This window comes from Uranotaenia lowii, chromosome 3 (assembly GCF_029784155.1).
Source record: "Uranotaenia lowii strain MFRU-FL chromosome 3, ASM2978415v1, whole genome shotgun sequence".
Taxonomy (NCBI): domain Eukaryota; kingdom Metazoa; phylum Arthropoda; class Insecta; order Diptera; family Culicidae; genus Uranotaenia; species Uranotaenia lowii.
This window is the reverse complement of record NC_073693.1, coordinates 31,814,501-31,827,538: the sequence shown is the minus strand read 5'-3', so window position 1 is coordinate 31,827,538 and position 13,038 is coordinate 31,814,501. Positions and strand designations below refer to the sequence as shown.

Sequence of the window (13,038 nt, the reverse complement as noted above, 5' to 3'; positions counted from 1 at the left end):
AATTTTGACAATTTTGACAATTTTGACAATTTTGACAATTTTGACAATTTTGACAATTTTGACAATTTTGACAATTTTGACAATTTTGACAATTTTGTCAATTTTGTCAATTTGAACAATTTTGACAATTTTAAAAATTTTAAAAATTTTGAAAATTTTGAAAATTTTGAAAATTTTGAAAATTTTGAAAATTTTGAAAATTTTGAAAATTTTGAAAATTTTGAAAATTTTGAAAATTTTGAAAATTTTGAAAATTTTGAAAATTTTGAAAATTTTGAAAATTTTGAAAATTTTGAAAATTTTGAAAATTTTGAAAATTTTGAAAATTTTGAAAATTTTGAAAATTTTGAAAATTTTGAAAATTTTGAAAATTTTGAAAATTTTGAAAATTTTGAAAATTTTGAAAATTTTTAAAATTTTGAAAATTTTGAAAATTTTGAAAATTTTGAAAATTTTCAAAATTTTTAAAATTGACAATTTTGACAATTTTGAAAATTTTGACAATTTTGACAATTTTGACAATTTTGACAATTTTGACAATTTTGACAATTTTGAAAATTTTGACAATTTTGACAATTTTGACAATTTTGACAATTTTGACAATTTTGACAATTTTGACAATTTTGACAATTTTGACAATTTTGACAATTTTGACAATTTTGAAAATTTTGACAATTTTGACAATTTTGACAATTTTGACAATTTTGACAATTTTGACAATTTTGACAATTTTGACAATTTTGACAATTTTGACAATTTTGACAATTTTGACAATTTTGACAATTTTGACAATTTTGACAATTTTGACAATTTTGACAATTTTGACAATTTTGACAGTTTTGACAGTTTTGACAATTTTGACAGTTTTTACAGTTTTTTTAGTTTTGACAATTTTGACAATTTTGACAATTTTGACAATTTTGACAATTTTGACAATTTTGACAATTTTGACAATTTTGACAATTTTGACAATTTTGACAATTTTGACAATTTTGACAATTTTGACAATTTTGACAATTTTGACAATTTTGACAATTTTGACAATTTTGACAATTTTGACAATTTTGACAAATGTGCAAATTTTTCTAATTTAACAATTTTTAAATTTTTTATAATTTTCACAATTTTAACAAATTTGACAATTTTGACAATTGTAACAAATTTTACAATTTTAACAATTTTTACAATTTTTACAATTTTTACAATTTTTACAATTTCGACAGTTTTGACAATTGTGACAATTTTGTCAATTTTGACAATTTTGACAATTTTAACAAATTTGACAATTTTGACAATTTTTACAATTTTTACAATTTTTACAATTTTTACAATTTTTACAATTTTTACAATTTTTACAATTTTGACAATTTTTACAATTTTAACAATTTTTACAATTTTTACAATTTTTACAATTTTTACAATTTCGACAATTTTGACAAGTGTGACAATTTTGTCAATTTTGACAATTTTGACAATTTTGACAATTTTGACAATTTTGACAATTTTGACAATTTTGACAATTTTGACAATTTTGACAATTTTGACAATTTTGACAATTTTGACAATTTTGACAATTTTGACAATTTTGACAATTTTGACAATTTTGACAATTTTGACAATTTTGACAATTTTGACAATTTTGACAATTTTGACAATTTTGACAATTTTGACAATTTTGACAATTTTGACAATTTTGACAATTTTGACAATTTTGAAAATTTTGACAATTTTGAAAATTTTGACAATTTTGTCAATTTTGTCAAATTTGTCAATTTGAACAATTTTGACAATTTTAAAAATTTTAAAATTTTTGAAAATTTTGAAAATTTTGAAAATTTTGAAAATTTTGAAAATTTTGAAAATTTTGAAAATTTTGAAAATTTTCAAAATTTTCAAAATTTTCAAAATTTTCAAAATTTTGAAAATTTTGAAAATTTTGAAAATTTTGAAAATTTTGAAAATTTTGAAAATTTTGAAAATTTTGAAAATTTTGAAAATTTTGAAAATTTTGAAAATTTTGAAAATTTTGAAAATTTTGAAAATTTGACAATTTTGACAATTTTGACAATTTTGACAATTTTGACAATTTTGACAATTTTGACAATTTTGACAATTTTGACAATTTTGACAATTTTGACAATTTTGACAATTTTGACAATTTTGACAATTTTGACAATTTTGACAATTTTGACAATTTTGACAATTTTGACAATTTTGACAATTTTGACAATTTTGACAATTTTGACAATTTTGACAATTTTGACAATTTTGACAATTTTGACAATTTTGACAATTTTGACAATTTTGACAATTTTGACAATTTTGACAATTTTGACAATTTTGACAATTTTGACAATTTTGACAATTTTGACAATTTTGACAATTTTGACAATTTTGACAATTTTGACAATTTTGACAATTTTGACAATTTTGACAATTTTGACAATTTTGACAATTTTGACAATTTTGACAATTTTGACAATTTTGACAATTTTGACAATTTTGACAATTTTGACAATTTTGACAATTTTGACAATTTTGACAATTTTGACAATTTTGACAATTTTGACAGTTTTGACAATTTGGACAATTTTGACAGTTTTTACAGTTTTTACAATTTTAACAATTTTTACAATTTTTACAATTTTTACAATTTCGACAGTTTTGATAATTGTGACAATTTTGTCAATTTTGACAATTTTGACAATTTTGACAATTTTAACAAATTTGACAATTTTGACAGTTTTTACAATTTTGACAATTTTTACAATTTTTACAATTTTTACAATTTTTACAATTTTTACAATTTTTACAATTTTTACAATTTTTACAATTTTTACAATTTTTACAATTTTTACAATTTTTACAATTTTTACAATTTTTACAATTTTTACAATTTTTACAATTTTTACAATTTTTACAATTTTTACAATTTTTACAATTTTTACAATTTTGACAATTTTTACAATTTTTACAATTTTTACAATTTTAACAATTTTGACAATTTTTACAATTTTTACAATTTCGACAATTTTGACAATTGTGACAATTTTGTCAATTTTGACAATTTTGACAATTTTGACAATTTTGACAATTTTGACAATTTTGACAATTTTGACAATTTTGACAATTTTGACAATTTTGACAATTTTGACAATTTTGACAATTTTTACAATTTTGACAATTTTGACAATTTTGACAATTTTGACAATTTTGACAATTTTGACAATTTTGACAATTTTGACAATTTTGACAATTTTGACAATTTTGACAATTTTGACAATTTTGACAATTTTGACAATTTTGACAATTTTGTCAATTTTGTCAATTTTGTCAATTTTGTCAATTTTGTCAATTTGAACAATTTTGACAATTTTAAAAATTTTAAAAATTTTGAAAATTTTGAAAATTTTGAAAATTTTGAAAATTTTGAAAATTTTGAAAATTTTGAAAATTTTGAAAATTTTTGAAAATTTGACAATTTTGACAATTTTGAAAATTTTCACAATTTTGACAATTTTGACAATTTTGAAAATTTTGACAATTTTGACAATTTTGACAATTTTGACAATTTTGACAATTTTGACAATTTTGACAATTTTGACAATTTTGACAATTTTGACAATTTTGACAATTTTGACAATTTTGACAATTTTGACAATTTTGACAATTTTGACAATTTTGACAATTTTGACAATTTTGACAATTTTGACAATTTTGACAGTTTTGACAATTTGGACAATTTTGACAGTTTTTACAGTTTTGACAATTTTGACAATTTCAGTTTCTCAGTTTTCTTGTTATTTTAAAGCATGATTGATTTGTGAAAAAAGGAACAAACAATCATTTTTTATCTCTTCAAATTTGTCTTTTTACACCATTCCTGAACAAAATTTGTAAATATAACCAAAATGTTGACTTCATTTCTCGAAATTCTGTTTACTTCCAATTTTCTGAATGTTCGCGCACTTGTTCGTATCCTAAAGGGTTTTATTTCGCTGTTCCTAACCTTTACATGCTGTGCTCATTTCTTGCCAACAGGAGGACCAAATCATCAACAACAACAAGGAGCTGAAACGAAAACATCAGATCCAACAAAAGTTACAATAACACGGTGTTTAAGAAAAATCTGAATTTAAACAACACCGGAACCAGCAGTTCAAAATTCAAATCTTTTGGGTGAGAAGAAGACGCCAAAGGAGACAACGTCGTGAAGCGTCGCGGCGCCGTTCTCCCAAAGACAAGAAAATCCTTTTAGAAGCATATCGCATCTTTTTCGCATTTTTCTACCGAAATCCTTAAGGAAACAGGAAAGTTGCCGCCTATTGCTGCTTCGCAGCCTGCAAGATTTTTAATTACGGATGCTTAAGCTGATGAGCAAATGGGAAACAACAACACTAACTAGTTTAGTCATCGTTAACTGGAAGATAAATATTGCTGGAGCAAACCCAAAGTGTCATTCCTAGTCGCCTAAAAGTTGAAAATAAGTAGTAATTACTATTTAGATTGTCGATAGCAAAGTGAACTTAATAAGTGGAATCCTAGTGGAATATCTGTCTCGCCTTCTCGTCCTAGTGAGTAGTTTTCGATCGACGTTTTTTTTTTCGAGGGATAAAAATCCCGGAATCCTGAACGTAACACAGTGAAGAATGTCAATTACCAAAAGCCCGTAAGGACTGATAGAGTTTCAAAACCGTAGAAGAGCTGAAATAGGGAATAAATATTTTAGTCACGCTGCGTTCCAGTAATAAGAGAAGAGTTAAGTCAATATTCACCTTGTTGGCTTCCGGCTCTGGGAGAGAAGTGTTAAATCGAAGGAAAAAAATATCCGATTTTTCGTCAGTGTGTGGTTGCTAGAACGGGCATTTGTGGAACCCGAATGTGAGAGAAAAACTACTTTGGCACACAATAAAACCGACATGAGTAAGTCAAACTTTTTGCAGCTCTCGATAACACCCGAGTAAGGTGGAAAACGTGAAAAGTTTCAACGTGAGCACTCCCACATCCAGGGGAAAGTTCTCTGTGGGTTGTGTGAAAAAGTGAATCAAACAATCCCGTTCACCGACTCCGAAAGGTTAAAGTTTTGAGCCAAACAAACCAGAAAAACCGAAGCCAAACAAAAATCAGGTAGATCTTGGAATTTCTAAAACTCCTACATCCTTCACACCCCCAACAGAAAAAAATACAACTACAAAAGCAAAACAACAAATCCAAAACTGTGTTTTTACGTACAAACTGACCTTTCAGTAGGATGTTTAATGAACCAGAAATTTGTACAGAATTTGCAATCCCAAGCTGTGAGCTTTTGAGTGTTGATGTGAGCACCCTTTGATTTCCAGTGTTTTTTATTGTGTAAATAGAAACCTATCTGAGTGTTAGAAATAGATAGACCCTACCAATATAGAGAAACGAAAAAAAAACGAAGCACAACTCACATTACACAAAAAAAAAGTCGTGGGGATATCAGTGTTCGCTTGATAAAGAATGAAAACAAAATCCAACCACAAAAACAGTGAAAAGCATTGATTGCAACCCCTAGATGTCAGCACCAGCCCTTGCGGAAGAGCCGAAAAACAAACACCCTTAAAATAGGCTGTATGTGTGATTTCTAAATTTTTATGTCAATTAATTCCGACTAAGGTGATTTGGGTGCTCTTTATTGTTTGTAACCAGAATCTTTTCCTTATCAAAATTCCTTTCCTATGTAGTGGTGTAGATCTCTTTCCCTCTCTATTTAGTTATTTCTCCCTCTCTGTTTCCCACCTTGAAACGATCGTATCTGTAAGTGTGTGTGTTTGTGTTTTAATGTGCCTGAAAAACCAGCAGCCGCTTGCACCAATTACTATGTCTGTAGCACCTGAAACCAGAACAACCACAGTCGTAAGTGTATAAACTTTGACATCCCTATAACAGCTTTGCCCGTTTGCATGTACGGCTTGATTCTGATTGTTCTTAGGCGACATCCCTTTGAAGCTAGCCAATAAATGCTTGCTCACATTTTCTCACATTCCATATGTTATTGTCTTAGGTCTCACTAAAAAATCGAAAAAAAATATTAGCAATTGACAGCTCAGAAATTCTGCATTTTTGATTTAACCTCACATTATGGTTGGTTGACCTAATTTTTTTCTATGATAATTAAAAATAATGAAAATTTAAAACTATCCCACAGAACTTTTCAACGGTGATTTTGAAAGACTGAACAAACGGCTTTTTCAAAATGAAGTGCTGCTTGCGTTTGTCAGTTGGGTATCTGTTTGATTGTTGTCTGTTGTCTGTGTTTAATTATTGGTAAGATTAGTTTAAAAATAACATTATAAAAATACCAATTAACAAAATCTACAACAGTGCCAGACATTAGTTTACACGAAAGCCAAATAAAGATGACTATACTGTAAGTATGACAAAACAGCCCAAGCTACCAAAAGTCACATATTTACTTGAATGAAGGCATTGAAAGTTACATATTGGCTGACAAAGAGAATCAACTGCTCAATTCCCTTTAGTGAACTTTATGTACTCATTAATGAACTTGAAAGTTGCAATAGTGATTAATATGTACGTTGTATGTGACTTGTTTTGCCCAATTCCCATTAGTGAACTATATGTACTCATTAACAAACTTGAAAGCTGCAAAAGTGATCTATACGTACGTTATACGGGACTTTAGTCACATAAAGGGCACAAATGTGCTCAATACGGGATTTGGTAAGTCACATAAAGGGCACAAAAGTGCTCAAAACGGGATTTGGCAAGTCACAAAAATGCATTGAAGTGCTTTCAAAATCAAATCACCTCTTCGAGTTTTAGTTTCAGTTAGAACAACATCTAGGCGTGGTCTCGTGGTAGCGTGTTCGATTCTCACCACGAAGGTCGGGGTTCGATCCCCAAGCCGGGCAAGTTTTTTTCAATGAGTAATTTTGTACTTGAGTGTCCATCCTGATGCGATATATGTAGGAAATGTAGGAATGAAGCAATTGAGTAATTTGTTGAGTTTAAAATCCGGCGCGTGGCATCATGGCGGCACTGGTACAGAACACAGTAAATAATCAAGAGAAGGTGATATGAACCGAAGCCAACGGTTCAGTTGGATAGAGAGAGATTTTTTTGCTCATTTTGCGATTTTTCGGAAGCTGAATTAAGAGGCCGCTGGAAGCTGAATAGAAGATCATTAAGACTTGTTTTGGAACTTGAAAGTATCAATAAGAACTTACATTTTGAGCTGCATAGAACGTACCGTCAAACGGGGCATCATGCAACAGCGGGGTTCGATGCAACATTTATATAACACTACATTAAATCAGATTTTTATTTAATGTATTGTAGTAAAGTTATCTTTTAATGATCACAAAATGATGATGACATAATTTCTCACATCTTAAGCTAGTTTTCTTAAGATTTTTATTTTTATGTGAAATTTGAAAAATCGAGCAATAAATGTACAAATTTTAACATTTTTTTATGCCGAAAAAAACTTTACCCAGTATGACGGATCGGCTTGATAATATTACCTACAAACTTTTTACTGGTTTCCTCATGTTATACCAACATTGTTGGTGTAAAAATATTTTTCGAACAATCACCCAATTTTTTTAAATAAATATTTTTAAAATTCCTTTAGGTGTCTGGGGTTAAATGCAACAAAATGCAAATCAAAGAAATACCTTGTAAATCTCGTTTCCATGTGTTGGAATATGAATGTTTTGCATCACACGTTTGTAAACATTGGAATTTCATTCATACAAACATTTATTTTAATGATTTCAGCTTTTAGAATTTTTCGTAGTATTATTTAACCCCTAAATGTATGCAGCATCTTCATTTTCAGAAAAATTTTGAAAATAAGTTATTACAGACCCAAAAACTACTGCAATTGGTGTTGTCATGCGTAATGATCTTTTAGGCATCGCTAATATATTAAAAACTATAAATTTTCGTACGTGTTCATAAGATTTTTCATTAAAAACAAAGTTTGTTGCAAGTTACCCCATTTTCTAAGGAGGGTGAAAATCGCATGTTTTTAGAAAATTTAAAAAAACTGAAGAAACCAATAATTTTTTTAACTACGCCAATTTGATACCCCAGCATCCTTAAAACTTTTGATGCATAAGGGGTAGGATTAATTGTGAACATAAGTTTTTTAGAAGCCATTGAAGTTGAAAATTGTTGCATGTTGCCCCAGTTGACGGTACTTCATATCAATGAGTAAGCGTGTTTGTACCTGTTTTATGGGACTTTTGATTGCTTGGGAGATTATGCTCAAATCCATTAACTCAACAAAATATGTACAACCTTGCAGTTTTCCCTGAGGATGAGACCAACATAGTCTCGAAACGTTGGATGGAATAAAATAATCATCATTTTGAAAATAGACTGCAGTGCCGATTTCACAAAAGAAAATCAATACCACATCAACAATAACCAGTCGAAATATGAACAACAACATAAATTTTTAAGAATCATTTTATGACAAATTCGATTATTTTTTAATCTTTAAATAGTAAGCAAAATTTGAATGAGGAAGCCTTTAGTAACAAAATCGGGTAATTACTTTCACCGATGGATAAAATCTTTGAATTTATAAAGCTTTGTTCTTTTAGAAATGGGACACTTTCTTCCGCTGATATCTCGTTTACTAGTAATCGGACATTCAAAATTTTAACAGCATTTTGTTGCCTGTGAAAAACACTAGCTGACGTATTTTTTCAAAATTTTAAATTTTCGCATTTTTGAGATATTCTCGATGCAAGAGAAAAAGAAAAAAAATATTTTGCACAGTTTCCTTCAAAAAATACCAATATCAAATTGATAGTTGACAAAACCGTTGATTATTCAAATAATTACCGTATGTGAGTGGTGGAAAAGTATGGAAACACTATTAAAAATGTCAACAAAGTGCAAATCAAGCATTGGAGTGAAGCACATGATCGGCAACTACAATTAAGGGTCATTAGGGAAGTCAAGTCTCATACCAGATTTTTAAATTTTCAATAAGTAAAAAACTAAGTGTAGATCGCTGAAATGTCCGGAATTTTTTTTCACCGATTAGCTGAAGGTATTGCCTAGTTATAAGTCAATCATCCCTAACCTTAAACGATAAATTTTTGATAGTTTCAGAACTCGTAAACTGTCGTAGCCGATACCGAGGCTATGCAACAGATGATTTCTGATGAACGACAAAACTTATAAAAAAAACCCTATTTCAAACAAATTCCAGCATTTGAATCCCATAGCACGTCTGCTCGTGGCAAGGTCCCTAGCATATTAAAGTATTTATTAGCTGGTAGTTTTGTAAAAAATAATATGATTTGTCAAAATTCTGCTCCTATGGAAAAAAAATCTCAATTTTCAAAACGAAAGCTTTGGTTTTTGCTGTTTTTTTAAATCATAAAAGGAGTAATCTTGTATGTACCCTTCGCAACCTACGATCTATACTAACCGATTATAATTTGAGTTCAATCTCATGATGGTTTAACTTCGACAAAGTCAGATTTTGCCAGCAGAAATTCCACTAAACACGCTTTAAAGTGGCTCAAAAATAATCAAGTTTTATTAATTTCGAAACAGCTGTAACCACTAAATTGCCCTCAGTTTCTTTTGAAATAGAAGTATTGAGCCAAAAAGTTGCGGAAATTGAAGAAGGAGGATGTAGCCATCTAAATTACCGATTAGACGAAGTATAAGTATGAAAAACTGATCAATATCATGACTGAAAAAAGTGTGCGCCGGCCGATGGGTGGTACCAAGAATAAAATAGAAATTTTTCTTACAAAAAACGTTAAATATTTTTTTCCTTTTTTTTCCATGAATTATCATGAAATTACCTTCATTTCGTTCAAAGAAAGTATTTAGATCAAACGTGTGGTTTTTGAGATACACGCATTCGTAACTGTCCCATTTCTAAAAGAACTAAGCTTTACAAGAGTCTGGAAGGTTTAGCTCATTTGATTTGAGCATACAATTCATTTTATTTAAAAGTCTTCTATTTCGAATAAGTTAAAACTAGCAAACTCTTAAGCAGATTCTTTGATTTCAATCATACATCGATGAAAATTGTTCAAATTTTCAAAAAAAAAATTAATAGCAGGCCCGCAGGAAATACCAACTCATGGGGGGAGGGGGTTGGTTGCGACTAACGTTTTTCTACAATGTTTTTGCTCAAACAATGCATAAATAATTAGAAAATTAAATTAAATCAAGTACCATACGATTAACTTGATCATTAAGCTCTTAATATTTGTAGTTTTTTTTTGCATTAAAATGTACCTTTTAAAAAACGTTCTAAATCTTAAAAAAAACAATGTTATATAAAAAACTAAGAAGCATTTGTTAAAAGTTCTTCTAAAAGTGGCAAAATCCACCTTCGAAAACAATAATTCAGAATGGAAATTCAATTTTCGAGACACAGAATCATAAATCAGAAATACGATGAGATTGAAAATAAAGAAATATTCATGTTTAGAAAATCGCTCCATGAAATTCTTAATTGAACAATGGAAACTTTTTTTTTTAATAATTATAATTTGAGAATTTTCATTTTGGAGAATGATATGCTGAATTCAGATACTTCTTTTAAAAGAGGATAATTTAAAAAAAAGTGCATCAGAATCAAAAGTAGAAAATTTGGGCTGAATAAGTTGAAAAAGTTTTAATAAGAATTTCTAATCCTAAATAGATTCAATTTGGAATGAAAATTTAATAGCGGAACTTAGTTTTTTCGATTGATCCTATTTAGTCAACTAGAGTTTCCATTTTTTTTTCCAAACTAAAATGAGTGTAGAGTGAATAAATCGACACAAATTTCGATAATGATTGAAAAATTAACATTAAATTTGCATTATTCATACTCATACTTATGCTTTTAAAGTGAACAGTCCAGACTGCGTGGATTTTTTTTTATTAATTTTATTCCCAACAAAGCCCGAGAACATCTACTGTTGAAAAAGATTTGAACTGGGTTTCTTCACTTTCTTCATTTTCAAGATTTTTGCAAATTTCCTTTAAAAACTGATAATTTCAGTTTTAATTTTGACAAATCTAAGAAAATGTTAATCTATCCGTAAATTCTGTTACATTTTTTTTTCAAATGAGTAGAAAATACTTCCTTAGGACATAATGCCTGGTTCACTGGAATATTTTCTTTATCCAATAAATACGAGAAAGTGATGTATTAACTGTTGTAGGTTATGCATTCCAGATGTCCGAATTATTCCGGGATTCCGGGTTTTCGAAAAAAAGTGCACAAATAAAGCAAACTAAGGTCCAAATAAGGCTCAATTTTTTCTGTGCTAGTTTTATCCAAACTTTTTTCTAGGAAGTTTGAAAAGTGATTTGATGTGTTGATGTGTTTCGATAGAAAATAAAAATTTTTGGTGGTTTAGTGACTTTCTAATAGATTTTTTTTTTCGAACCATCACTGAATTTTGCTTAGATCTGTCTGGATTTTATGTTAAAAATCGAGATCAAATGCCCAGCTTTTGCCAGGTATTTTAAAAATATTGAAGTTTCTTCGTGATCTTATGCCACCAACGAATAAAATACCAAATTTTGCAAACATACATAATGTGCAACTTTATTTAGGGCTGCCAAATTTCAGAAGATACCCGTTTTTTGCCTTCCTATTAAGATGATAAGTAAAGCGACTTACACTGCTGACAAAAAGTTTGGGATCCCTCTTCAAAAACATTAAAAACTTGATCAGCCATATCTCAGCCATCTTATGACATATTGGAATTCTTTTGATCTCATTCAAGAGATCGTAACCAATAACTTCTTTGTACGATTTTGGAAAAAATGTTTATCTCGAGTTTTTATGTCTTAAATTTAGCTTAAAGTTGGAACATTTTTCAAAAACTGAACTTTAAATTCCAAACCCATCATCTCGGGGTGGGGTGGACCATATTTCAAAATTCGTGGAAAAAATTAATCTTTACAAAAACAATCCTTAGCGGGTTAGCTTTAAGTTGTTTTGAGATGAAATTTCAATATAAATTATATATTTCAACAATTTCCAAGCTAAAACAAATTATTGATTATATGCCCTTTTTGGATGTTCGTTAACATTTCATATTCATGAAATGGTTGAAATGTCAAAAAGAAGGCTAATTGAAGAACATTTTGGAACTTTAAGTCCATGGAAGGCTATTTGAGACCCAATTTGTAACTTTGATACTTAATGGATGCGAACAAAAAAAGGACAATGAGGCGTTTAGACCATAGACCCGGATTACTGTTGTGGATGTAAAATCAAAGCAACGGAACAGACTTTTCTAAACTGTACCGTTTCTAAATTGTCCAAGTGTCTGCAATAATTCTTCATTAAAATTCTAGTTATAAATTTTGTGGTATGACAGTTTAAAACAAATAGTACTCATATTTCTTTAATCGTATTGAAAAACTTTTGATTGATATGACCTCAAATTCATTAATGGCTCATATTGAAACGATAAAATTGCTTGTTTTTACAGACCACACTTGATTATCCGAAAATATGATTTAAAAAAATTTCCAATGATTTTATGATTCTATTTTCATGAGAATCATTTTTAAAAACCAATTTTAAAAATTGCTTTTGTGCTTAATTTCATTCATTTGCAATAGAAAGTGATAAAATTACTATGGTGAGACTTATGGGGTAACCAATTGAAATATTAAAGAGCAAAATGTGTATCGATTTTTGCTTAACGATTTCCGTTGCACTGAGTACAACTTCTCTTAAATTTTAAATTTAGTTGTAAAATAGTATCATAAGATATCAAATACAACACTCCGATTAATTCAGAAATTCGAAATCTGCACAAATGGTTCATTTGTAGGTTTCGAGGAAAGTCAGCAACGCTTCATCTTGAATTTTCTTCCCCATCTTGAGGAGAGCTCGTTTGAGTGTGTCGACGAAACGCTCTGCTTGACCATTGGCATGAGGATGAAAAGCTGGAGTTCTCACGTGCTCGATTCCATATTCTTGACACATCTTGGCGAAAAGTTCGGATGTGAACTGGGTACCGTTGTCAGTGACGATAGAATGTGGACAACCGAAAC

At 29.1% G+C, this 13,038-nt stretch overlaps 1 protein-coding gene across 19 annotated transcripts in view; it reads left to right on the top strand.

Annotated features, from left to right (window-relative positions):
- The window catches only part of LOC129754341 (potassium channel subfamily T member 2), a 605,891-nt gene that overhangs the window by 251,949 nt on the left and 340,904 nt on the right, over positions 1-13,038 (top strand). For 2 of the 19 annotated variants that reach the window (XM_055750335.1, XM_055750336.1), the window contains exon 2: positions 4,042-5,127. The exons of 16 other annotated variants lie outside the window; for them this stretch is intronic. Coding sequence is in view for 1 of the 3 variants with exons in the window: in XM_055750334.1 (XP_055606309.1) it covers positions 5,845-5,880 (36 nt within the window). In the remaining 2 variants the exon portion in view is untranslated. Of the gene's footprint in view, positions 1-4,041; positions 5,128-5,812; positions 5,881-13,038 lie in introns of those variants that run through there. One more of the 19 variants, XM_055750334.1, reaches the window with a different exon arrangement.